We start from the raw sequence: 22,747 nt of genomic DNA, 5'->3' as shown, positions 1-22,747 counted from the left end.
GCTCCTTCAACAACTCTGTCCCTGTATGGATCATAGTAAGTCCAGGAATTCACTGTGTCCTTGATGAAACGTGGCCACCCCAGCCCCTAACCCAGCTGTTTTAGAGGGTTGCCCTGGATTTCTCCCTAGCATGGAGGATTGTATGTAGATTTCGTAACAACAATAAACACTAACTACCTAAGAAGCTAAGTTGTGGAGACCACTCCTTTTCTCCATCTTATGAGGATCTAAACTACATGGAGTCTTCCAAACTAAAGGGCTAAAGGGATTTATTTTATCATATGGAAACTGTTTCTCTGATGTGAGTTTTTAAAAGAAAACCTGTATGCTTTTCCCCAGACACAAAATTAACAATTTCTTCCTGAGCACCTTTCAACGGGTTTGGCTGGAAAAGGTTAATGAAAAAACTCAGTATGACAGGCTTATACCCATTTTAATGGTAATGTAACCTGTGGAGAGACCGGCTCATTCTCTGCACACCCCTCCTTTCTTGACCATGATTTAACATGACCATAAAAACACAAATTTGTACAATTTTTAAAAAAACTCTGATTGGTCAGATTTTGAAGAAAGATGGTAAGGGCTGTGTTCTACTGGAAACCATGACCAGGTCTTGATGACTCTGGTCTTGACCTTCCTTTTCTCTCCTTCCCTCCTCACATTTGGGTAACCACTTACTGGCTCGTCAGTGGCTAATATTCCCAGACGTCAATTCTTGTCCTATAGGGAGTGAGTGGCTTGTGCCAGTTTATTCAGTGCTCCCACATACCAGGGCCACAGCTAGAACATGTGAAGCATGCAGAAGTTGTGCAGCATGCCCAAGCTTTGCTTCCTGAGTAGAAGCTGGAGCTCTTGCAGCTGTGGTTCCTCAGAGGCCCTGTAATGAAGCCACGCTTTGCTGCTTTCAGCGTATCTGAGACTAACCCCCTCACCATCAGCATGATTTTGATTGGATCGCCTGGACAGGTGATCAGCCAAAATGAATAACCAAATTGCCATATTTAGCAGATAGTTCAGGACTGTTCCTTGGCCTAATGAATTCTCATTATAGGGAAAACATGATAAAGACCCAAGGAGACCAGAGTAGGGTTATGGTGACCTCCAGGTCTTGAACCAGATATTCAGGATCTGCCACGTTAGAGGGTTCTGGTTTCTTTGAAATAAATGCTTACGGTGTGCTCTTGGCTACCCTGACCAATCAGAAGATAAGAATTGTACAAAACTGCTTACTAACCGTTAACCGCCCAAACTAAAACAAGGTGTCCCGTGGACCCCTCTTGACCTCACTCTCACCCCTTCCGCTCAGGCACCGCTCTATTAACCTCTTCCTCCATGGCTATCAGAGATTTTGGATAGAAACAGAGGAGTATTCCTTTGAAGAGAAACTAGTACAGGATTTGGCTGTAAGTACTGACTTAACTGGGAGCAGATATGGGTGCGAATGAATTTGATTTTTGTATTCATGTGTGTGCGTTATAACCATTAAAGATGCGCAAAGAATTGGGTGTCTAAATCTGAAAGGAGCTAACTGTATAAATTATCAGAGGAAACCCTGCTAATAATGGTCATAAGAGCCAGAGGATGAATTTCACTCGGAGGGGCTGGTCCTGTGATCATCCTCCTCCTCCTCATTAACAGCTAATGTTGCTTGGGATGTGCAGCCGTGCCTTGGAAAGTCCACGCTAAGTTAAGTTTTGAGCACCCTTGGTTGCAGGAGGCCAGCCACTCCAGCCAAAGCCCTGCATGTCTGGTCAGTAGCTCCACTTTGGGGAAGGCATATCTAAATGCCCTTCCTGCCTCTCACAGTTCTGTATTTGGCCCTTCTGAAGATTTGCCACGCCTCGTCTCTAACAGGCTTCATGCTCTAAAACTACTTGAAACAACACACAAGGGGAAAAGCTTATTACTGCAGCAACACTGAGCTTCATCCTGGTTCAGAAAGAAAATACACCCTTCTCTCCTTTGGCCAAGCCCTGGTTCTTTTCCTCTTTCTCCTTATTTCTCCCATCAATCTTTTTCTCTCATCCCTACTTCTCTCCATTAGTCTTGCCCTGTGTTTCTCGTATTTAACACTTTCCATGTTACATTCTCTTTCTCTTTCCCCATCTCCTTCTGTTTCTTATCCTCTTCCCGGCTCTTTTCCTTTAATCCTTCCTCCTGCATTTTCTTTCCATTTCTCTTTATGCCCTTCAGTCTTTTCATATATTCCTGTCGGTGAGAAAGACAGTCACTTGGTTTTCCCAGGTTCTTGATTAGTGTGAAGTTGACAATGAGCATCATTTCAACCCTCTCCCTTCTTCTGAACCATTCACACAACCTGCGTAGTTCTCACCAATTTACTGAATATGGTCCACCCTGCTGGTTCTGCCACTGCTGGAAAATCCACGTCTGGCATCAGCTGCTATTTCCCTTTCTGTAAAAGGAGATAGAGAAAAGGCTTGCTCAGAGGAGAAACTGCAAGGCTCACAGCTCCAGGATGGCATCTCTCAGGAACAGCAAGATTTTCAGGGTCAGGGGTGAGAGCGGGAAAGAGAACTGTTTCAGTGGGTTGAGTCTAGAATAGTAATAGACCCGAAAACAGCCCCAGTGCTTTATAACTCTTGCCCCACACTTGTTCCCAGCCCAGCTCTCCAAGACATATGTCAGGTGTTGACGGAGAGATGCAGCCTCTCGGGGACTCTCCAGGGCTTCCCTCCTGACCGCGGGTGCCCAGAGCTTGCATGAGAGTTCTGCTGACTGGGGTCTGTAGCGCCTCCCCTGCGGTCAGGCTTTTGCTTTTCCTTTCATTTCGTTTTAACCCCAAAATTGCAATGTTTCTTTAATTGGCTGAAAAATACATATATTTCATTCCCCAACCTTGCATCCTTAGGGCTTCTGTCCTGAAATAAACGTATGACGTCGTGGTTTCTCTTTGTGCTTTGAGTTGATGCGCTCTGTGCCTGATGCTTTACCTTTGTTCGCATGCGGTGGTGTGCCATGTGCTGAAATCCACGCCTAAAACCTGTCTGCCTTGGTTTGTGTAGAAATCTCCCAAGGTGGAAGAGGAGGAGGAGGAGGAGACAGAAAAGCAGCCAGACCCACTTCATCAGATCATCCTCCACTTTAGCCGCAACGCTCTCACAGAGAGGAGGTCAGCACTGCCGGAGCGCCCCGCTCGTCCCAGGCACAGGCACAGCTGTGTCAACCCCAAACCGTCCTCCCGCAGCTTGCAGTGTGCACAGAGGGGATGCCAGATTTGAGCAGCCCTCCTTGCTGCTCTGTTCTTGGCCATCCAGAAACCTCTAGGGGAACTACCTAAGCCCTTTCATCATTACGCCTGACACTGAGTCTGAAGATGAAGCAGCCTGAAATTGTAACTTCATCCCTGAATTCCGTGTCAAGCCAATGCTGATTCAGATTTTCACAGTGGTTTCTAAGAATCGGGGTGAGGGAGGGAGTTTCTAATTAATTCACCAGTACATTGAAGATTTATATGGCACTTGGTCTTTTCTGCTGGGTCCAAAGGTAGCCTGCTAAATATTTCCTCCATTCTTTCCAGCAAACTGGAAGACGACCCTTTGTACACCTCCTATGCCAGCATGATGGCCAAGGTACACGTGGGTTTTCTGCCCGTTGTCTCAGTCTTTCTATCTCCCTTAGACCTCTGCAGGCACATGAAAACTGTCACAGTGAGCGGCAGGCCTGGGACTGGGTCACGGCCTGGGCTCCAGGCCTTGCACAATTCACGTGCTCTACGGGCAGCATTAATAAACCACTCTCCCATCATCCTATGGAAACCTTGAAGCTTTGCAGAAACAATGGGGTCTGGTGGCTGGGTTCGCATGACACTGCCTTTTTTTTTTTTTATTCCCAGTGTTTTTATTTATTTTTTTATTTTTTTATTTTTTAAAAAATGTCTGAAACATTTATATTAACATATTTCCATACAAATAGCCCAATGAAAGTTTAGTATTAGTTGTTTTGTTTGTTTGTTTTTTTATACTGCAGGTTCTTATTAGTCATCAATTTTATACACATCAGTGTATACATGTCAATCCCAATCGCCCAATTCAGCACACCACCATCCCCACCCCACCACAGTTTTCCCCCCTTGGTGTCCATATGTCCGTTCTCTACATCTGTGTCTCAACTTCTGCCCTGCAAACCGGCTCATCTGTACCATTTTTCTAGGTTCCACATACATGCGTTAATATACAATATTTGTTTTTCTTCTTCTGACTTACCTCACTCTGTATGACAGTCTGTAGATCCATCCACGTCTCAACAAATGACTCAATTTCGTTCCTTTTTATGGCTGAGTAATATTCCATTGTATATATGTACCACTTCTTCTTTATCCATTCGTCTGTTGATGGGCATTTAGGTTGCTTCCATGACCTGGCTATTGTAAATAGTGCTGCAATGAACATTCGGGTGCATGTGTCTTTTTGAATTATGGTTTTCTCTGGGTATATGCCCAGTAGTGGGATTGCTGGGTCATATGGTAATTCTATTTTTAGTTTTTTAAGGAACCACCATATTGTTCTCCATAGTGGCTGTATCAATTTACATTCCCACCAACAGTGCAAGAGGGTTCCCTTTTCTCCACACCCTCTCCAGCATTTGTTGTTTGTAGATTTTCTGATGATGCCCATTCTAAATGGTGTGAGGTGATACCTCATTGTAGTTTTGATTTGCATTTCTCTAATAATTAGTGATGTTGAGCATCTTTTCATGTGCTTCATGGCCGTCTGTGTGTCTTCTTTGGAGAAATGTCTATTTAGGGCTTCTGCCTGTTTTTGGATTGGGGTGTTTGTTTCTTTAACATTGAGCTGAATGAGCTGTTTATATATTTTGGAGATTAATCCTTTGTCCGTTGATTCGTTTGCAAATATTTTCTCCCATTCTGAGGGTTGTCTTTTCGTCTTGTTTATGGTTTCCTTTGCTGTGCAAAAGCTTTGAAGTTTCATTAGGTCCCACTTGTTTATTTTTGTTTTTATTTCCATTACTCTAGGAGGTGGATCAAAAAAGATCTTGCTGTGATTTATGTCAAAGAGTGTTCTTCCTATGTTTTCCTCTAAGAGTTTTATAGTGTCCAGTCTTACATTTAGGTCTCGAATCCATTTTGAGTTTATTTTTGTGTATGGTGTTAGGGAGTATTCTAATTTCATTCTTTTACATGTAGCTGTCCAGTTTTCCCAGCACCACTTATTGAAGAGACTGTCTTTTCTCCATTGTATATCTTTGCCTCCTTTGTCATAGATTAGTTGACCATAGGTGCATGGGTTTATCTCTGGGCTTTCTATCTTGTTCCATTGATCTATGTTTCTGTTTTTGTGCCAGTACCATATTGTCTTGATTACTGTAGCTTTGTAGTATAGTCTGAAGTCAGGGAGTCTGATTCCTCCAGCTCCGTTTTTTTCCCTCAAGACTGCTTTGGCTATTCGGGGTCTTTTGTGTCTCCATACAAATTTGAAGATGATTTGTTCTAGCTCCATAAAAAATGCCATTGGTAATTTGATAGGGATTGCATTGAATCTGTAGATTGCTTTGGGTAGTATACTCATTTTCACAATGTTGATTCTTCCAATCCAAGAACATGGTATATCTCTCCATCTATTTGTATCATCCTTAATTTGTTTCATCGGTGTCTTATAGTTTTCTGTATACAGGTCTTTTGTCTCCTTAGGTAGGTTTATTCCTAGGTATTTTATTCTTTTTGTTGCAGTGGTAAATGGGAGTGTTTCCATAATTTCTCTTTCAAATTTTTCATCATTAGTGTGTAGGAATGCAAGAGATTTCTGTGCATTAATTTTGTATCCTGCAACTTTACCATATTCATTAATTAGCTCTAGCAGTTTTCTGGTGGCAGTTTTAGGATTCTCTATGTATAGTATCATGTCATCTGCAAACAGTGACAGTTTTACTTCTTCTTTTCCAATTTGTATTCCTTTTATTTCTTTTTCTTCTCTGATTGCCGTGGCTAGGACTTCCAGAACTATGTTGAATAATAGTGGTGAGAGTGGACATCCTTGTCTCGTTCCTGATCTTAGAGGAAATGCTTTCAGTTTTTCACCATTGAGAATGATGTTTGCTGTGGGTTTGTCATATATGGCCTTTATTATGTTGAGGTAGGTTCCCTCTATGCCCACTTTCTGGAGAGTTTTTATCATAAATGGGTGTTGAATTTTGTCACAAGCTTTTTCTGCATCTATTGAGATGATCATATGGTTTTTATGTCTCAATTTGTTAATATGGTGTATCACATTGATTGATTTGCGTATATTGAAGAATCCTTGCATCCCTGGGATAAATCCCACTTGATCGTGGTGTATGATCCTTTTAATGTGCTGTTGGACTCTGTTTGCTAGTATTTTGTTGAGGATTTTTGCATCTATATTCATCAGTGATATTGGTCTGTAATTTTCTTTTTTTGTAGTGTCTTTGTCTGGTTTTGGTATCAGGGTGATGGTGGCCTCATAGAATGAGTTTGGGAGTGTTCCTTCCTCTGCAATTTTTTGGAAGAGTTTGAGAAGGATAGGTATTAGCTCTTCTCTAAATGTTTGATAGAATTCACCTGTGAAGCCTTCTGGTCCTGGACTTTTGTTTGCTGGAAGATTTTTAATCACAGTTTCAATTTCATTACTTGTGATTGGTCTGTTCATATTTTCTGTTTCTTCCTGGTTCAGTCTTGGAAGGTTATACCTTTCTAAGAATTTGTCCATTTCTTCCAGGTTGTCCATTTTATTGGCATAAAGTTGCTTGTAGTAGTCTCTTAGGATGCTTTGTATTTCTCGCATGACACTTCTAAGCCAGCTAATCAGGGCTTAGGCATCCAGATCATCCTCGCATTTTTACTCAGTGCTCAGAACACGTCCAGCAGTTCAGACACATCTGTAGGTGAAGGAAGTTCGGTACATTTGGAAACAGGCTTAGAGACTAGAGGAAGTTCCTAGTGTTCTGGAAGAGATGGAGTGACCAGAGATGATGTTTCTATGTCACATAGAGGGACGGTGGCCTCTGGAATGCCAAGTGGTTAAGCAAACTGCTGCTTCTCAAATGGGAGACCTTCATGTCTGGCAGCAAGGGGGGTAGGTTGGGGTACAGGAGCACCCATTCCTCTACCAGCTGCACCACGGGGTCACTTTGGGATTCACAGCCTGGGTTTCCCTAATCTTTGGTCCAAGCCCCTGGTTCTTGTTGAGAAAGGCCAGCTCCCTGTGCTCTTGTCTCTCGATTTACACCAGAACTTGACTAAGTAGAAGAGTTCAGGTCTGTGGTTAAACCAGATGGGTCCCCATTGACTATGTGATCTTGGTGTTCCCATTTCTCATTTCTGAACCCCTTGGTAACTGCAAAGGTGGCCTTTATAGTTGAATGTTGCCTGCAGTGGTCCAAATGTTCTTGGTTTTACAGAGTGCTGAGGTCCTGAGGTACCTGTGAATTACATCCTGTCCCCTGCCCTCACACAGTAGAGTCTTGTTTACAAGGCTCACCTTTTTGTTTTGTTTCGTTTTTTTTTGTTAACACCTCTATTGGAGTATAATTGCTCTACAATGGTGTGTTAGCTTCTGCTGTATAACAAGGTGAATCAGCCACACATATACATACAAGGCTCACCTTTTTGTTTTGTTTTGTTTTGTTTCGTTAGCATCTTTATTGGAGTATAATTGCTCTACAGTGGTGTGTTAGTTTCTGCTGTATAACAAAGTGAATCAGCCATACATATACATACAAGGCTCACCTTTAATTTGATTGTCTGTCTCCTCCTCTCCCTGCTGCATTGAATTCAGAGTTGTCAGAGTGGGGAAGACGAAGAAGAGGAGGAAGACAAGGAAAAAACATTTGAAGTAAGTTCTCACTAAGATTGAAGCCAGCAGGAGGGCCTTCAGGGGTGGGTGCTGACATTAGCCACACAGCTCACCCACCACATGTGTCTGGTGGCAAATACATTAGTTGTGGTTGCTGTCTGTCTCTTGGCTTAATGAGACGTAGCAGGCAGCCAGTCAGTCAGCAAACAGCCCCACAGGTTTGCTCTTCTGGGAAATCTCCTGCATCTACCCAAGTGTGGTCGTAACAGGGGCCATAGAAGGGCACATTCAAACATTCAAAAGTGAAAATTCACAGCAGTAGAGACACTGGAAGGTTTTTTGCACCGTTATTCTGTAAACGTACTTAATAACAATCTTAATTTTGAGGCAGTGCAGGACCCTGAATCTCTCAAGATAGAACGACATGAGTTTACTTGTACTGTTTTATAGACAAAGTATACAATAGTAAAAGTAAATGAAGACAATTACAGTTCTGGAAAGCCTTGACATTCTAGCATCTCGTATCTGGTAGAGTCTCAGTTAAGTGTGGTCTGAGCATTCTGGATAAGTGGGTGTTTCCTACAGTCCGACAGATGAACTCCAGCTGAGCCCTCAGCAGGTCTTCCTGTATGACTGAACATTGAAAACAAGCACATCTTAATCTGGGGTCACTTCCTATAATTATAGTATCACAGGGGAACAGACTGTGTTACCTATCAGTACAAAAAGTAGAAAATGCGGCATCAAAAGGTGAGTAAATTACGGGTGGTCAGTTTTGGAAAGCTGGACAGCATCTAAAACTTCCAAGGTCTGTTTTGTTCAAAATTATGTTTGTTGCCTTCTTAGGCAAGTAAAGATTCTCTCTCCCGACTCACCTGACCACGGTGAATTCTCTGGGGGTAAACAAATCTTTTCCTGCTTTTTTTTTTTTCTAGGAGAAAGAAATGGAAAAGCAGAAAACCCTCTATCAGCAAGCTCGGCTGCATGAGCGTGGAGCCGCAGAGATGGTCCTTCAGATGATAAGCGCCAGCAAAGGTGACTTCTGAGATTTCTACATGGGCCCCTTAACTACCACAGAGATGTCACACCATGACGTGACGTCATTATTAACGGGTCCTGGTAAAGCCCAGTAGATGTGATTTTTTACCCTCTGTTTCCTTGGTGATTCACCTGAATCTTTACCACGGCAGGTGAGATGAGCCCCATGGTGGTGGAGACTCTGAAGCTGGGGATCGCCATTCTGAATGGGGGCAACGCTGGCGTGCAGCAGGTAATGGGGGCTCGCAGGAGGTGGTGCAGACTTCCTGGGGTATTTCCATTTGACAGCTGTCACACTTCAGGGAAGAGATGTTGACTCTGCTACAGAGGTGGCCACCCAGAATCACCTTTGCTGGTGTTTTGTCCTTAGTGACCAGTTATGCCAGAGTAACCGGGAACACAGATAAAACCAGGACTAGGAGTCTTTAGACAAACGTATGCTTAGTAAAGAGGGCTTACCTAGGGTTCAAAAAGAAAAACATTACATTTTTTTCATCATTAGATGATTTTCTACAAAAATATGCTCTAGAGGAAGTTTTCTAAGCCTTAGGTTTTTATTTCGACCCTTTCGCGTATTAGCTGCCTTACTGTGAGCAAGGGGCCTGATCAGTTAAGTGAGGTTCATAACAACACACACCTATTGTTTGTTCATTCATTCATTTATTCATGTATTTAACAGCGGTTTAGTGATTGCTGACTATGCACTAGGGCCAGGCTCTCTTCTGTGGGTAGAGGGTGTAGCAGTGAATAATGCAAATAAAAACCCCTGCCATCATGCATTAAATGAGAGAACACACAGAGACATACAAAGTGGAGTGTCTGGCACATGGAATTCATTCAGCAATCTGAATTGGAACTGGCTACAGAAGATAGAAATGCACGGGTGTCTCCTGAGTGCTCCAGGCTCTGGCTAAAAATAAAAGCATCTGTGTGCACAGGAAAATGAAATTTCAAAGACTTTTGGCATTCATAAGGGTTATATCCCAGGGCCTTTGAGAATTTCCAAATCCATGACTACCATTATTGCATATAGTTTTTCCCAGGCTTTAACTCATCACAAACAAATTTCTCATTAAGAACTACCATTTTCAAAGGCACCCCTCACTTTCTGTTCTCTTCCATCACCACCCTGTCAGTTGACTTTCTTACAGAGCCCTTTTAAAAAAAAAACAAGACAAAGAAACAAAATTCTTATTATGTCAGACAAAGTTCCTGGCTTGCCAGTAACAGAGAACAGAGGAAACTAAGTCTTATTGTGAGAGAGATACTGAGCTCTCAGCTAGGCTCATTAGTAGGTAAGCTCCTTGCTCCGGTGCGTTAAAATCATTGCATGAGCCGTTCAGATTGTACCTCAGCAACCGTAAACATTACTACATCCCAGTCCTGGCACCTGTTCCCAAATAGCAGAGGCCTCAAACAGTAAATCTATGAATGTCAAAGATCCACTATACTGTCAATACCAGTGGACCTTTATAAAATAAAACATCTGCCCTAGAATATTCTGGTTCCATAAGTGGAGGGTGGCGCTCAGGCACACGGAAGGTTTAAGTCCACAGGTGGAGTATCTCACTGCTTACCCGGGGTTACAAACCAGCATCCTGGATGTGACTCGGTGTGCCTGCATGGCTGCCATCTGTTCATCACAATCAGGAGGGTCAGTACGTGTGCCATAGTTGTCATTGTTTTTCCTCTTTAAATGTGTCTCCCTTGCAGAAAATGCTAGATTACCTAAAGGAGAAAAAGGATGCTGGGTTCTTTCAAAGCCTTTCTGGTCTTATGCAGTGTTGCAGGTAAATATGGGAAAACCACCCATAGCATTTTCTTAAAGTTCTTCACTATTCGGGGAAAGGGGGAGGGGGTGGGGGAGGGCCACAGAATAAACTGGCTTATCATGGAATTATTGAGAAAGGAGTAGCTACTTCCGAAAGCTAAGAAGATGGGTATTGTTCCTCCAGCCCTCAGGATTACCTTCAAATACCATTCAGAGGGGAAAATGTAATCTGTACACACACACACACACACACACACACACACCTACATACCAACACCTGTTTGGTGTTTGAATTGCCCCTACCTCCTTTTTTCTTATGTTGTTTTATTTGGAGCTGAGTGTGAGTTTCTCTTAAACATGTATGCTGATAAAAGTCGAACTAGAAAAGAATGGAAAAGAGGAGGAATCCCTCAGTATGACTCAAGGCTATGTGTTCATTAGACCCATTAGGCACTTTGTTAATCCTTAACAATTCTTTGAGCCTGAATAGATATTTTGTGGGTACATATTTTGACACATCCATTTTGACAGAGGCACATCCTGACGTGGGAACATTTTGACATTGTCTGAAAAACAAAGCATTAAACTTTCCATTTATATTACCCAGTTGTGTAAGCCTCCCCTCATGGCTGAACCCTCTGACAGATGAACAATAGGTAACCAAAAGTCGTAAGGTTACCATACTTGCTCATTTCAGAAATAAGCCAGCAATCTTTCTAAGAAAAGTGTCAGCTTATTCTCCGAGATTCATATGTATTTTGAATCGTCTGCAACTCATTCTGAAAGAAGTCAAAGTTGTAATTATCTAGCTCGTTTGCCTCCAGTTAATAATTCTTAAACTTGGAACGTTAGTCCAATTGAAAATTTGGAGGATGGATGTTCTTTCTTTGGTGGACTTCATAATATTGCTAGTTATATTGGATTGGGTACATATTGTACCCTGGGGTTGTACGGAGCATATTTGAGCTGCAGTACAATCCCTTGTCCTCAGCTCCATTTTTCCCCCACCGACAGCCAATTCGTTTATTACCTCCCTCAGGAAAAGAAAATGTAATATTGCCAGACCTGACTCACTGAGGGTGAAATAGTACATGTGGACTCAAAGATGGCAAAAATCAAGGCAGTTCAGTCCCATATTGCTCATGATATTCTCAATTAAATTTCTAAGAGTTCTCTTGGTAGACTGTAGAACTTAATATTGCTAAGCTAATTTATAATGATGGCTTAGAGGGACAAGTGACATACCGTTAGAGGCCAACTGAGTTCTCACAGAAGTTTTAAGGTATTTTAATGGTTTTTTGCTGATTATAAAAATAATATGTATTTGTAAAATAGTTAAGCATTGAAGAAATCAGAACATTTGAAATGGGTATTTCAGGATGGAGTAAGGGTCAGAAATGTCCACTGCACAGATTGTCTCCTGAATCAGCAGTGACACTTCAAAGCAGCTATGTCCAAATGTCCTGTTTCCGTATTCTCCTCCCAAAATCAAAGGATAATTTTGTATTATCAAACAGAACTTTTTTATAGCAGGGTCTGGGGAAAACCAACATAATGGCGGTAGGAATTTTCACTTTCTCTTTAAAATTCATCTAACTTACAGAACATATGTGACTCCCTAAAAGGGGAAAAGGGGTGCTGGATTTTTCCCCAAAGTCTTTCCAATCCAACAGTCATTTCCTTTGCCCAGTGGTAAAAGGAAGAAGAGGTTTTGCAGAATCTTACTGGACTCAGCCATAAGCTTCTCTAAGGTCTATATTCTTGTGAGACTTTGTGGTCTTATGTTCTATAAAATCTTTCATATTGGCTAAGGAGTTAGACCCTATTAGAGAAATAGAGTGAGCCCCAGTTGGAAATCACATGAGCATTATTCTCATTATAGCTTTGCGGTTGTCCTAGAGGTTCCTGGCTAAGCAGGCTTTGTTGGTGGCTGTGGCTGGGAAGGTTGTAGAAGGTGAGGACAAAAATGAAAGCCAACTTGTCACAGGTTCAGGAACACCTAGGGACACCATTGCCTCTAGAAAGCGTGATCTTGGCTACTTTGGGCTCCTGAATGATAGAGTAAAAGGGTGTGGCCCTTCAAAATCTGAAACTTTGTAGCTCTCTCCATCAGTATTCATCCTAAGCACTAAAAGCCACAATTCCTTGTGATTCTCAGAGAAAGTAGGTACACGTGGAAGGTGAACATGAATTAGTGCAGTTTAAAGTAAACTTTCCCTTAAGAAATCTTAGAAACAGGTTATTCCTTCTCGATTTGGAAAGCCTTTCTAAATCTTCATCCATAAGAAGGGACTCAAAGTGGACAAACAGTGACAATCTCCATACATGTTTCTGACCCCTGTCCTTGCACATGGCAAGGGCTGTGAGCTCCAGGCACCCTTGGACAACACTGCTTAGCACAAACCCGGGGACTCATGAGCCTCTCAACCACACCGCAATACGTTGGTGCAGTTATGATAATGCAAGGACAGGGTATTCTTAGTTGATGGGTTCACCGACGTTAAAAACCCATTTTCCCAGTGTGCGTAGCCCTGAACCTTCTTTTCTTTCGTCTGTTACAAGTGTCCTTGATTTGAATGCATTTGAGAGGCAGAATAAAGCTGAAGGCCTGGGGATGGTTACTGAGGAAGGAACACGTAAGTAACTGATGAAGGTGAAGGCTGCTCTGTTTCCAATTAAAATCCTAGTTAACTATTTCTGGTTAGAGCCCCTGTTCACTGCTGCTTAATCTCCAAGGACTTGGTCCATTTCAGCAAGATGTTTCCATCCGTAGTTTTGATAAAGCATATCCAGGCTGATGTGTTCACAGAACCAGTATTAGCTGAAGAGAGTCTGTCTTGATGTCTGTGGTTTTCTTACTCTGTGTTCTTCTGTTTTTCTCTTATGGCTAGTCATTGTTCGTGAGCGTGGTAAGTCCGAGTTTCCGGCCTGAGTTCGTACCGCGTGTGCGAGTCCTAAGGGACCTTATTTAATTGGCTCAGCACAGACACATTTTCGGCTTGGTGGTTGCATGTTGAGTTTAACTCAGCAGTTTGTTGTTTAATTAAAGAAGTGTCTTCCATCTTCCAAAGCATGTGTTACGGACTGTGAATCATTACTGCCTAGTTGTTTTCCTTCCAAATGCATCCCGGGGCTAACAATTCTGGCTTTGTTGGGTGTTGCCTCAGTTCCAGTTTTAATTGGGTCTGTCACCATTCATCCACAGTTCCCTTTCCACACTGTTCTGACACAGCTCCTTTAGCATTTTTGCAGTCATGTGTGGTGGAAGGTATTCTATGTTGAAAAGCCAAACAGTTGCTCACCAGTATTCTGTGTTTTCAAGGTGAAAAAGTACTCCAGAATGACGAGTTTACACGAGATCTCTTTAGATTCCTACAGTTACTTTGTGAAGGACATAACAGTGGTAAGTGGAACAGATTTGATTTGTCAAGGGACAACAACATTCAGGTACAAAATTTTGATTCATTTCAGGTTGCCACATTTCATACAGCCAGTTGCTAATTTAAGGACAACAGTTAATCCATTCCTTAATAAGAAACCCTATGTAACATGGCCTTTAACTTCATGGCTGATGTTATTTAGTGCCACCCAGGCTAAGCTGCTTCCAGAATCTTCAGATGTTGAAGCTAAACACCCACCCCTTGCTGTCAAGTCCCTCGGGGCTCGTTAAGTCCAGTTTCTGGTGCCGCTGGGATGGGAGGGCTCAGGGCAGTGCTCTGTCCTTCAGGACCTAAGCAGTGTGCCCTTGTAAGGCTTTTCACATGGTGAGTCTCTTCTGAGCTCAGCCGAGAAGCTGAGCTCCGCAGGGACGGACTCTGACCCAACCCTGGTGTTCTCAGATTTCCAGAACTTCCTGCGGACTCAGATGGGCAACACCACCACCGTGAATGTCATCATCAGTACCGTGGACTACCTCCTGCGTCTGCAGGTGGGTGGGCGTTGGATGGTAGCACACCTCACATGCACTTCTGGAAGCTAAAGACAGTCACACAGCCTCAGGGACGGCCCAGGATACAGTCCAGCCCCAGCAAGGAAGGTCTTGTAATCTTATGTCCACACACTTATGGGGAGTCAAATACCTAAAATGCGAGTTTGAAGACTGAAGTCGGGGGAGTGGTTAACTACCAAATCTTCTGTTATAAACTGCTGATTCACTTTAGTTTTGCCTGTGTAAGCTTAGCCACAGCGCTCCAAGCAACCTGTGCATGGGAACAGACTTTCACTAGGAAAAAGAGGTACAGAAAGCAGGAATAAGATGGGTTCACAAGTTCTTAGTGTTGAGACGTCGTCTGGTTGAATTGTTTGAAGGAAAATCCAAATAATGTCAAGAAAATCTACACAAACATAAAAAAGGATGCTCTTTCCTCTTTGCTGATTCCTCAGCCTGGTTCTGCCACTCAGCAGTTCGTGACCTGGAGCAGTCTGTTTAACCTCCTTGTGTTCCAATTTCCTCATCTATAAAACGAGTAGTCCTGTCTCATTGGGTGGTGGTAAAGACGGAGAGCTTTAATACATGTAACATGCTCAGAACAACGCCCGGCACTTACGGTGTCAGCTATTATGTTGCTGCTGCTATCATGATTATTTGGATGATCAATATTATCTTTAACGTCCATTTTTCATTGTGAATAAATTGTCCTATAACATGGTCACCCAGGTCCAGCTGAACGCTGCCCTCTCTTCTACCTGTCCTTTCCTGCGGGGGGGGAATATCTGTACTTAAAAGGTGCTCGGGATCAGATACCTCTGTGCTTCTTCACAGAGTCCCAGGCTCCTGTCATAACAAAGTGGTCACAGAAATGTAGGACGCTCTTGTACTCTTCCTGAACATTGGGTTTAGCTTCACGGACTGGGATGTGAGAAATACTAAACTCTCCTTTTTTGTTCTTAGGAATCAATCAGTGACTTCTACTGGTATTATTCAGGGAAGGACGTCATTGATGAATCTGGAAAGCACAATTTTTCCAAAGCCCTGGCGGTCACCAAGCAGATTTTCAATTCTCTTACGGAATACATCCAGGTATGTGCTATAGAGTGCATGCCTGAAAACAAAGAGAACATTTTTAACATTCCCATATTCTAATTGTCTACAGAATACTTGGCTGCATATGTGGACTGTGCATCCAGCTATAGCACTGACAATATTCCATACCTATAAATGGAAACCAGTAGTACCTACACTCTACAAGAAGCTGTAGTTTATGGACCCCACTGTGACCTGTAAATAGCAGTGTCACACTTTATTTGCATTTATCTAGTTAACATTTTGCTTTCCCTCCTAGACTGAAATCTTTTTGTCAACAGAAAATTTCTTATTTGTTTTAAAATTTTTAATTTCTAGCATGTGTGGCACATCAGAGGTGTTCAGTAAGCATGGAGAGTGAGTGGAGTGGAGAAATGATTGATAGAATGAAGGAATAAAGGGACAAGTGGTATTATCTTGAGCCTTGAGATTAAAAACAGAATTCATGAGAGCCTACTAATTTGTCAGAAATTCACTCTATGGAAAAGGTAACTTCAGAAGCACATAAGCTAAGTGCAATGGCAGTCAAATCCACAGGTGAATTTCAGGTTGAACATCTCACAGCAGTCTTTCTCTGTTCGCAACATTCTCTATTCATTGCCTACAGTGGTCTAGCTACTGTGAAAAGGAGTAGAGGACGTCCTCAAGCAGAATTTGCTGTGAAATCAGTAGCCATACCATGGTGCTCTGTGGTGTAATATAAGATTTTTGAAGATCTATATGTTGAGCCAACTGGCACACTCAGATCATATTTGCTTACTAAAATAAACACAAGACTAAGACTTGAAAAGAAGGATTTTAAGGAAGATATTGATCCATGCTTTATTCAAGGATTGTAAGAACATAGGGAGATAAACCTAGGAACAGGTGACTGATCTGAAGTTTCACAGCATGTGAAATACGTATGAAGATCATTGAACTGATCTGACAAGCATCTGATTTGCTCTCTGCAGAAGCCCATCCTAATCTCCAGAACTTCCTATGGAGCACTTAACCCAAATGTAAAAGAAAAGCATATTTTGGGTGAACGTGAGTTTCTTTCAACAATCAGTTTTGTTTCAAAAAAGAATCTAGGGGCTTCCCTGGTGGCGCAGTGGTTGAGAATCTGCCTGCCAATGCAGGGGATGCGGGTTCGATCCCTGGTCTGGGAAGATCCCACATGCCACGGAGCAACTGGGCCTGTGAGCCACAACTACTGAGCCTGCGCGTCTGGAGCCTGTGCTCCACAACAAGAGAGGCCGCAACAATGAGAGGCCCGCGCACAGCGATGAAGAGTGGCCCCCGCTCGCCGCAACTAGAGAAAGCCCTCGCATAGAAACGAAGACCCAACACAGCCAAAAATAAATAAAAAAAAAAAAAAAAAAAAAAAAGAATCTAGAGACTTCTAGGGGTCAGACACCAAATGTACATGAACAGTGATTTTTAAACAAGCTTACTTGATTTAGGGATGCAGGCAAAATTTCTCCTGCTCACCTCTTCCCTGGGAATTCTGCCAAGCCTTTTCTAGAACTTGATACTAGAATACTAGTATCAGTGTTCCTTTTGAAAGTTTATTGAAGCGTGATTTGGAGAGTGACTAAAGTGTAGAAAAATATAGGAAAAAGCTATAAGGAGGAGTTAAGGATAAGGAACATAGGCAGAATGTGACAGAAGACTCTAAATGTATAAAATGTATATATACAAGACAGCCTCACTGAAGAGGTAGGGAATAAGGTGCTGGCCTAAGAAACTTTGGAAATGAGTACAGTCTGAAAGACCAAAGGTAAAAGGAACTATACATAATCACTTTAGTTGATGAAGTTTTTCCCATGTGGATATGTGTTAATAATTCTGAAACCATTACACATATATAATGGAAGTGAACCAGGTTTCTCACTGTTGGAGTGGGAGGTTACAGATGACCAAGCAGAGGAGATAGAAGATCCCTGTGGGAATGAATGAGAGTCAGAGACATTTGTATGCTAAACTCATGTTCAGCTTAACATAGATACAAATGGTTACATATGGAAATATTTATGGATATGTGTATACACATGGATTAGGACAACACACATATTTCTGCTGCTCTGTCAGCCAGGAGGACCTAAAAAAATGATACCTCAGTAGCAACAAGCACAACTAGAGCCCAGATCTTGGTTTCTAATACCATTCTCCATTGAAAGGAAATAGGGCTCCTTAGAGAAATGGCTGATTCTAGAACTAGGGCTGGAAACATACAGGATGAGCTTGGAGAATCCTATAGTGCAAGAAAATGCTAAAAACAAATGATGGGGGTATGTCAAATGGATACAGGAGCCAACTGAAAGAGCTCCCAATGGCCAAAACTGGAAAAATTAGAGCTACAAAAGAAAGTAAATAAAGCAGTATTGAATTATAACCCAAAGCATATAATGAATGTGTGGAGTCCATAGTGATGTAAATAAATGATTAAATAAATAAGAAAGACAACTCTCCATTCAGAAGAATTCCAAATAACTTATTTTTAAAAAGAAGAGAAAAGAAACAGTGGTTCAATAATGATCTTCCAAAATAGGAAAGGTTATTAACATGGAAAATTCAGACTGGTCATCAAGTCATCCGTCTAGGTCTGGCTTTCAGAAAAGATAGAGATGATGTACCCAACGTTTAGGTTAATGATAAGAAAATCCTAAAAGTAGTTGAACATTAGGAATATAATTCAGATTTTTTCACTTGAGTAGATAGCCATGTGGTCATCACATTTAATGTGCAGCTTTGCCTGCAAACAATGTGTGCACAAGGGCCTGGTTTTCAAATTGTGCTCCTTGGAACCCTGGAGTTCCTCAGAACCCCTCTTAGGCCAAGGTGTGGGCCAGAGTCGGCAGGAGTACCCTTCAGTCCTGTTTCAACCAGAGCATTTACCTCTTAAATAATGTTCTTTAGCATAAGAACGGAAGCTAAAAGAAAATCTCTGAAAATCACCACACTGTGACATTCCTAGTGATTTTTCCTAGAAATAGGATCTTAGGATTGGGGGGGACACGATGGAGTGGGGAGAAAAGTAATATCCTGGGAAAATATTGAGCTGCAAAATATGTGACTTTTGGAAAGAGCTCCCTACATATATGAGCTGATGTCAAATGCCCTTACTAGGGCAAGTTTCAGAGCAGCTTGTGATGCTCCAGTGAAATAAGAATGTCCTCCTCTCCGTAGGGCCCCTGCATTGGGAACCAGCAGAGCCTCGCGCACAGTAGGCTATGGGATGCAGTGGTCGGCTTCCTCCATGTATTTGCTAACATGCAGATGAAACTCTCTCAGGTACTGTGGCCCGTTCCCCATTCCTGATGTGTCATTGGTGTGAAACGCTAAGTCAGTCCCCACCCCCTGGTCTTCCCATTGTGGATGTGGCTGCTTGACGAAATGATTGGAAAAGCCATGCAGATCAGGTGTCATTTTTAAAATGAGGGCTTAAATGGGAGATAGGAATGAATACCTCCTGCTGGTGGTGGGGGGGTGGGCAGGGGTGTCCCAGACAGGCTTTTGCATGAATGCAGCTTTCTCCCTTGTGTCCCCCCAGTTGCTACCCTTTTCATAATAGCCTCAACACTTGCTTTTTATGGTGCTAATCCCTTTTGCTTCCTTGTCACTGTTTTGCAATTTATGCACATGATCTACCCCCCTGTCTGCTCTGTCAAATGTCTGCATGTCTCTGTAATTCACATCTCCCTTCTCTGTCACCTTTGCTTCCCCTCTTCCCCATCTCTGCCTTTCCTTCTCACTCCCCATCTCTCTGGCAAGATGAATCGGAATCGCTCAGAGCATTTATTATGAACAAATAAATGTAGTGTCTGTAGTAGTCGATGGCCTCTCTCCATGGCAACACGTGAGGGAGAACTTCAGGATATGTTTCAGGCTGATCAGAGTAACATTGGCAGCATTAATTTAAATAATGTGTATCTAAAATTGTCAAGGCTGTCACATCTGCCTCTCTCTTCTGGAATGTGCTATTTACCCCTTTCATTTTTCCCCTTTTGACTCTGGCCTTATGGGAGGAGAGAGTTCTTGGGAGGGCTGCCAATTTGTCAGCCCAGTGGGGCAGTGCGGTGTAGAGGCTCCAGAGACAGGATGCTGACCCTGCCACCTCCTCACTGGTGTCTTCTGGGAAGTCACTTCCCCTTTCTGGTTTTTGCTTTCATCATCTATAAAATATTGGGAGTTAAAATAGACGACCTTTGAGGGCTCTTCTAGCTCTGACAGTCTACACTTCCGTGATGTTTTGTGGATAGCTATGACACACTCCAAAGGCGCTAGAAAATCCCTCTGAAGTCTGAAGGGCCAAAGAACTATGTCTTTGTGAGAGAGAGTCTGTAAAAGAAGTGTGGCCCAGAATGCATTTTTTAACCTCACCCTCAGATTCCCCACCTCAGATCTTCCAAGGATTGTTTTCCTTCTGTGACATAGGTATGAAGCCCAGAACTCACCTGGCAATGCCTTGTCTGCAGTGCTGAAATTAAAACCAAACAGACTGGTATCAAAACCATCCGGAGGAATAGCCTCGATGATATATTAATGACAATTTATGGGCCACTGGCACCCAGATCACCACCAGTTAGAATCAGGAGAACCTAAATTAAGAAAGAAAGGAGAACCCAATTGGTGATTAGAACCTTGATCCTTTAATTGGATTGCAGTAGTATTCCCCAAAAGCTCACTGGTAATTCTTCAGTATGAAAAATGGCAACCTAAGCTACTTAGAGACACCTAACGGCTCTTTGGTGGCTTGGGTTGTTCAGTAGTTTTGGACAACAATCGGTATATCTGCCACGTTGCGTTAATAAAAGGAAAACTGTAAAGGAAGTCTTTTGTATGAACCCTGCTGCAGCGAGCCTCCCGATGCTACAAAGAGAGGATGCTAAGACATCCGCATTCACCATGAGAAGGGAGCTCATTCTGGACATGGATGCAGCCTTCACCTGACCTTCCCAGAGCAGGCTCTCCTTGCTCACTGCCCTGTACTTTGCTGAGGGATCAGATAGCTCAGGGGTATCTCCTGTTTCTGTTCTAGGATTCCAGTCAGATCGAGCTGCTGAAGGAACTCTTGGATCTCCTTCAGGACATGGTGGTGATGCTTCTGTCCCTCCTGGAAGGTTGGGCTGTTTGGTATAACTAGGCAATCACACGACTGTAATTGGTCCAAGCACTAACCATACTAATCACTCAGATTATCCTTCTGGCAGGTCATTGGTGCCATATGACATTGGTTAGAAAGCCAAATTTTCAGAAACAAAAAAAATGAGTGAGGGGCACATGGTCTGATGGACAAAGCCTGAAACCAACTCATTTTATCTCAGTAGGAAAGCCAGAATGAACTGGGGAAAACCTCCAAGCTTTGCTCTTCCCTACCCTCTCCCTCTCCCCATTGCTTTTCGATACATCTGGCTGCCAGTGTGTATGCCAGCCATCTAGTTGGGCACCCTCCTAGGTCTAAGGGGATTAGAGGGGCACCACTTATCCCTATGTGTCCCTGATAATCTGATAATGAAACCACTCTCCAGGCCCCAGGCCAGACAAAAGGCACTGGCGTGGCCATCTCCTCCTTCCCTGTGTTTCTTTCCCCCTTGGCTCCTGGTGGTGTAGTCTTTATGGCTTGCTGCTCCCTCCTACCCATTTCCAAATCATCACGGTCAGAAAAGAGCTGACCGATTTGGCATATAAGTCTTCTAAAAAATATCTGCCTGACCAGTTACATGATGACATGGGTTTATTTATGTATCTGTATGTCTTTTTGAACCTGCCTCACAGGGAATGTGGTAAATGGAACTATTGGCAAGCAGATGGTTGACACACTGGTAGAGTCCTCTACCAATGTAGAAATGATCTTGAAATTCTTTGACATGTTCTTGAAACTTAAAGACTTAACCAGCTCAGACACCTTCAAAGAATATGACCCCGATGGGAAAGGGATCATCTCCAAAAAGGAATTCCAGAAGGCCATGGAAGGGCAAAAACAGTACACGCAGTCGGAGATTGACTTTCTCCTTTCATGCGCAGAAGCAGATGAGAATGACATGTTTAATTACGTTGACTTTGTAGACCGGTTCCACGAGCCGGCCAAGGACATAGGGTTTAACGTGGCGGTGTTATTGACAAACCTCTCCGAACATATGCCAAATGATTCTCGCCTTAAGTGTCTGTTGGACCCAGCGGAAAGCGTCCTCACTTACTTTGAACCGTACCTAGGACGCATTGAGATCATGGGAGAGGCCAAGAAAATTGAGCGCGTTTATTTTGAGATCAGTGAGTCCAGTCGAACTCAGTGGGAGAAGCCCCAGGTGAAGGAGTCTAAGCGGCAGTTCATCTTTGATGTCGTCAACGAAGGCGGAGAGCAAGAGAAGATGGAGCTGTTCGTGAACTTCTGCGAAGACACCATCTTTGAGATGCAGTTAGCGTCACAGATCTCAGAATCGGACTCAGCCGACAGGCCAGAAGAGGAGGAGGAAGAAAATGAAGACTCTTCCTATATGTTAGAAGTTGAGGGTGAAGAGGAGGATGACAAGTCTTTTGAGTGTGCCTCTGCGTTTGCCATGGCCTGTGCCTCAGTGAAGAGAAACGTGGCCAACTTTCTGAAGAGGGCCACCCTGAAGAACCTCAAGAAGCAGTGTAGGAAGGTAAAGAAGATGACTCTGAAGGAGCTGGTGAAGGTGTTCTTCTCTTTCTTCTGGACGTTGTTCGTGGGGCTCTTCCACTTGCTCTTCGCCATATTGGGAGGAATCTTTCAGATTCTCTGGAGCACAGTGTTTGGAGGGGGCCTCATAGAAGGCGCAAAGAACATCAGAGTCACAAAGATCCTGGGTGACATGCCTGACCCAACCCAATTTGGTATCCACGATGATGCGATGGAGGCTGAGAGGGCAGAAGTGCCCGAGCCAGGTATCGCCACGGAACTCGTGCACTTCGTAAAGGGGGAGAGGGGAGATGCGGAGATTATGTCAGATCTCTTTGGACTCCAGTCAAAGAAAGAAGGTGGCTTAAAGCATGGGCCTGAAGTGGGTTTGGGTGACCTCTCTGAGATTATTGGCAAGGATGAGCCCCCCACGTTAGAGAGTACTGTACGGGAGAAAAGGAAAGCACAGGTAAGCATGATTTGTTTCTATCATCTTTCTTTAT

The 22,747-nt window shown here is 43.1% G+C and overlaps 1 protein-coding gene across 6 annotated transcripts in view; it reads left to right on the top strand.

Annotated features, from left to right (window-relative positions):
• RYR3 (ryanodine receptor 3) overlaps positions 1-22,747 on the top strand; it is a 551,623-nt gene that overhangs the window by 500,874 nt on the left and 28,002 nt on the right. For 4 of the 6 annotated variants that reach the window (XM_082384899.1, XM_082384898.1, XM_082384896.1 and 1 more), the window contains 15 exons: positions 340-439; positions 3,024-3,130; positions 3,539-3,590; positions 7,773-7,829; positions 8,726-8,825; positions 8,981-9,060; positions 10,542-10,618; positions 13,162-13,235; positions 13,491-13,508; positions 13,922-14,002; positions 14,439-14,527; positions 15,491-15,619; positions 18,794-18,898; positions 20,646-20,727; positions 21,383-22,713. In XM_082384899.1, coding sequence (XP_082241025.1) covers positions 340-439; positions 3,024-3,130; positions 3,539-3,590; positions 7,773-7,829; positions 8,726-8,825; positions 8,981-9,060; positions 10,542-10,618; positions 13,162-13,235; positions 13,491-13,508; positions 13,922-14,002; positions 14,439-14,527; positions 15,491-15,619; positions 18,794-18,898; positions 20,646-20,727; positions 21,383-22,713 — 2,482 coding nt within the window. Of the gene's footprint in view, positions 1-339; positions 440-1,306; positions 1,404-3,023; positions 3,131-3,538; positions 3,591-7,772; positions 7,830-8,725; positions 8,826-8,980; positions 9,061-10,541; positions 10,619-13,161; positions 13,236-13,490; positions 13,509-13,921; positions 14,003-14,438; positions 14,528-15,490; positions 15,620-18,793; positions 18,899-20,645; positions 20,728-21,382; positions 22,714-22,747 lie in introns of all 6 variants that reach the window. The other 2 variants (XM_082384900.1, XM_082384897.1) reach the window with 1 other exon arrangement.

Source organism: Balaenoptera borealis (assembly GCF_965194805.1).
Source record: "Balaenoptera borealis genome assembly, chromosome: 3".
Lineage (NCBI taxonomy): Eukaryota > Metazoa > Chordata > Mammalia > Artiodactyla > Balaenopteridae > Balaenoptera > Balaenoptera borealis.
The sequence above is the reverse complement of the archived record's forward strand: the minus strand, read 5'-3'. Positions and strand labels throughout refer to the sequence as shown.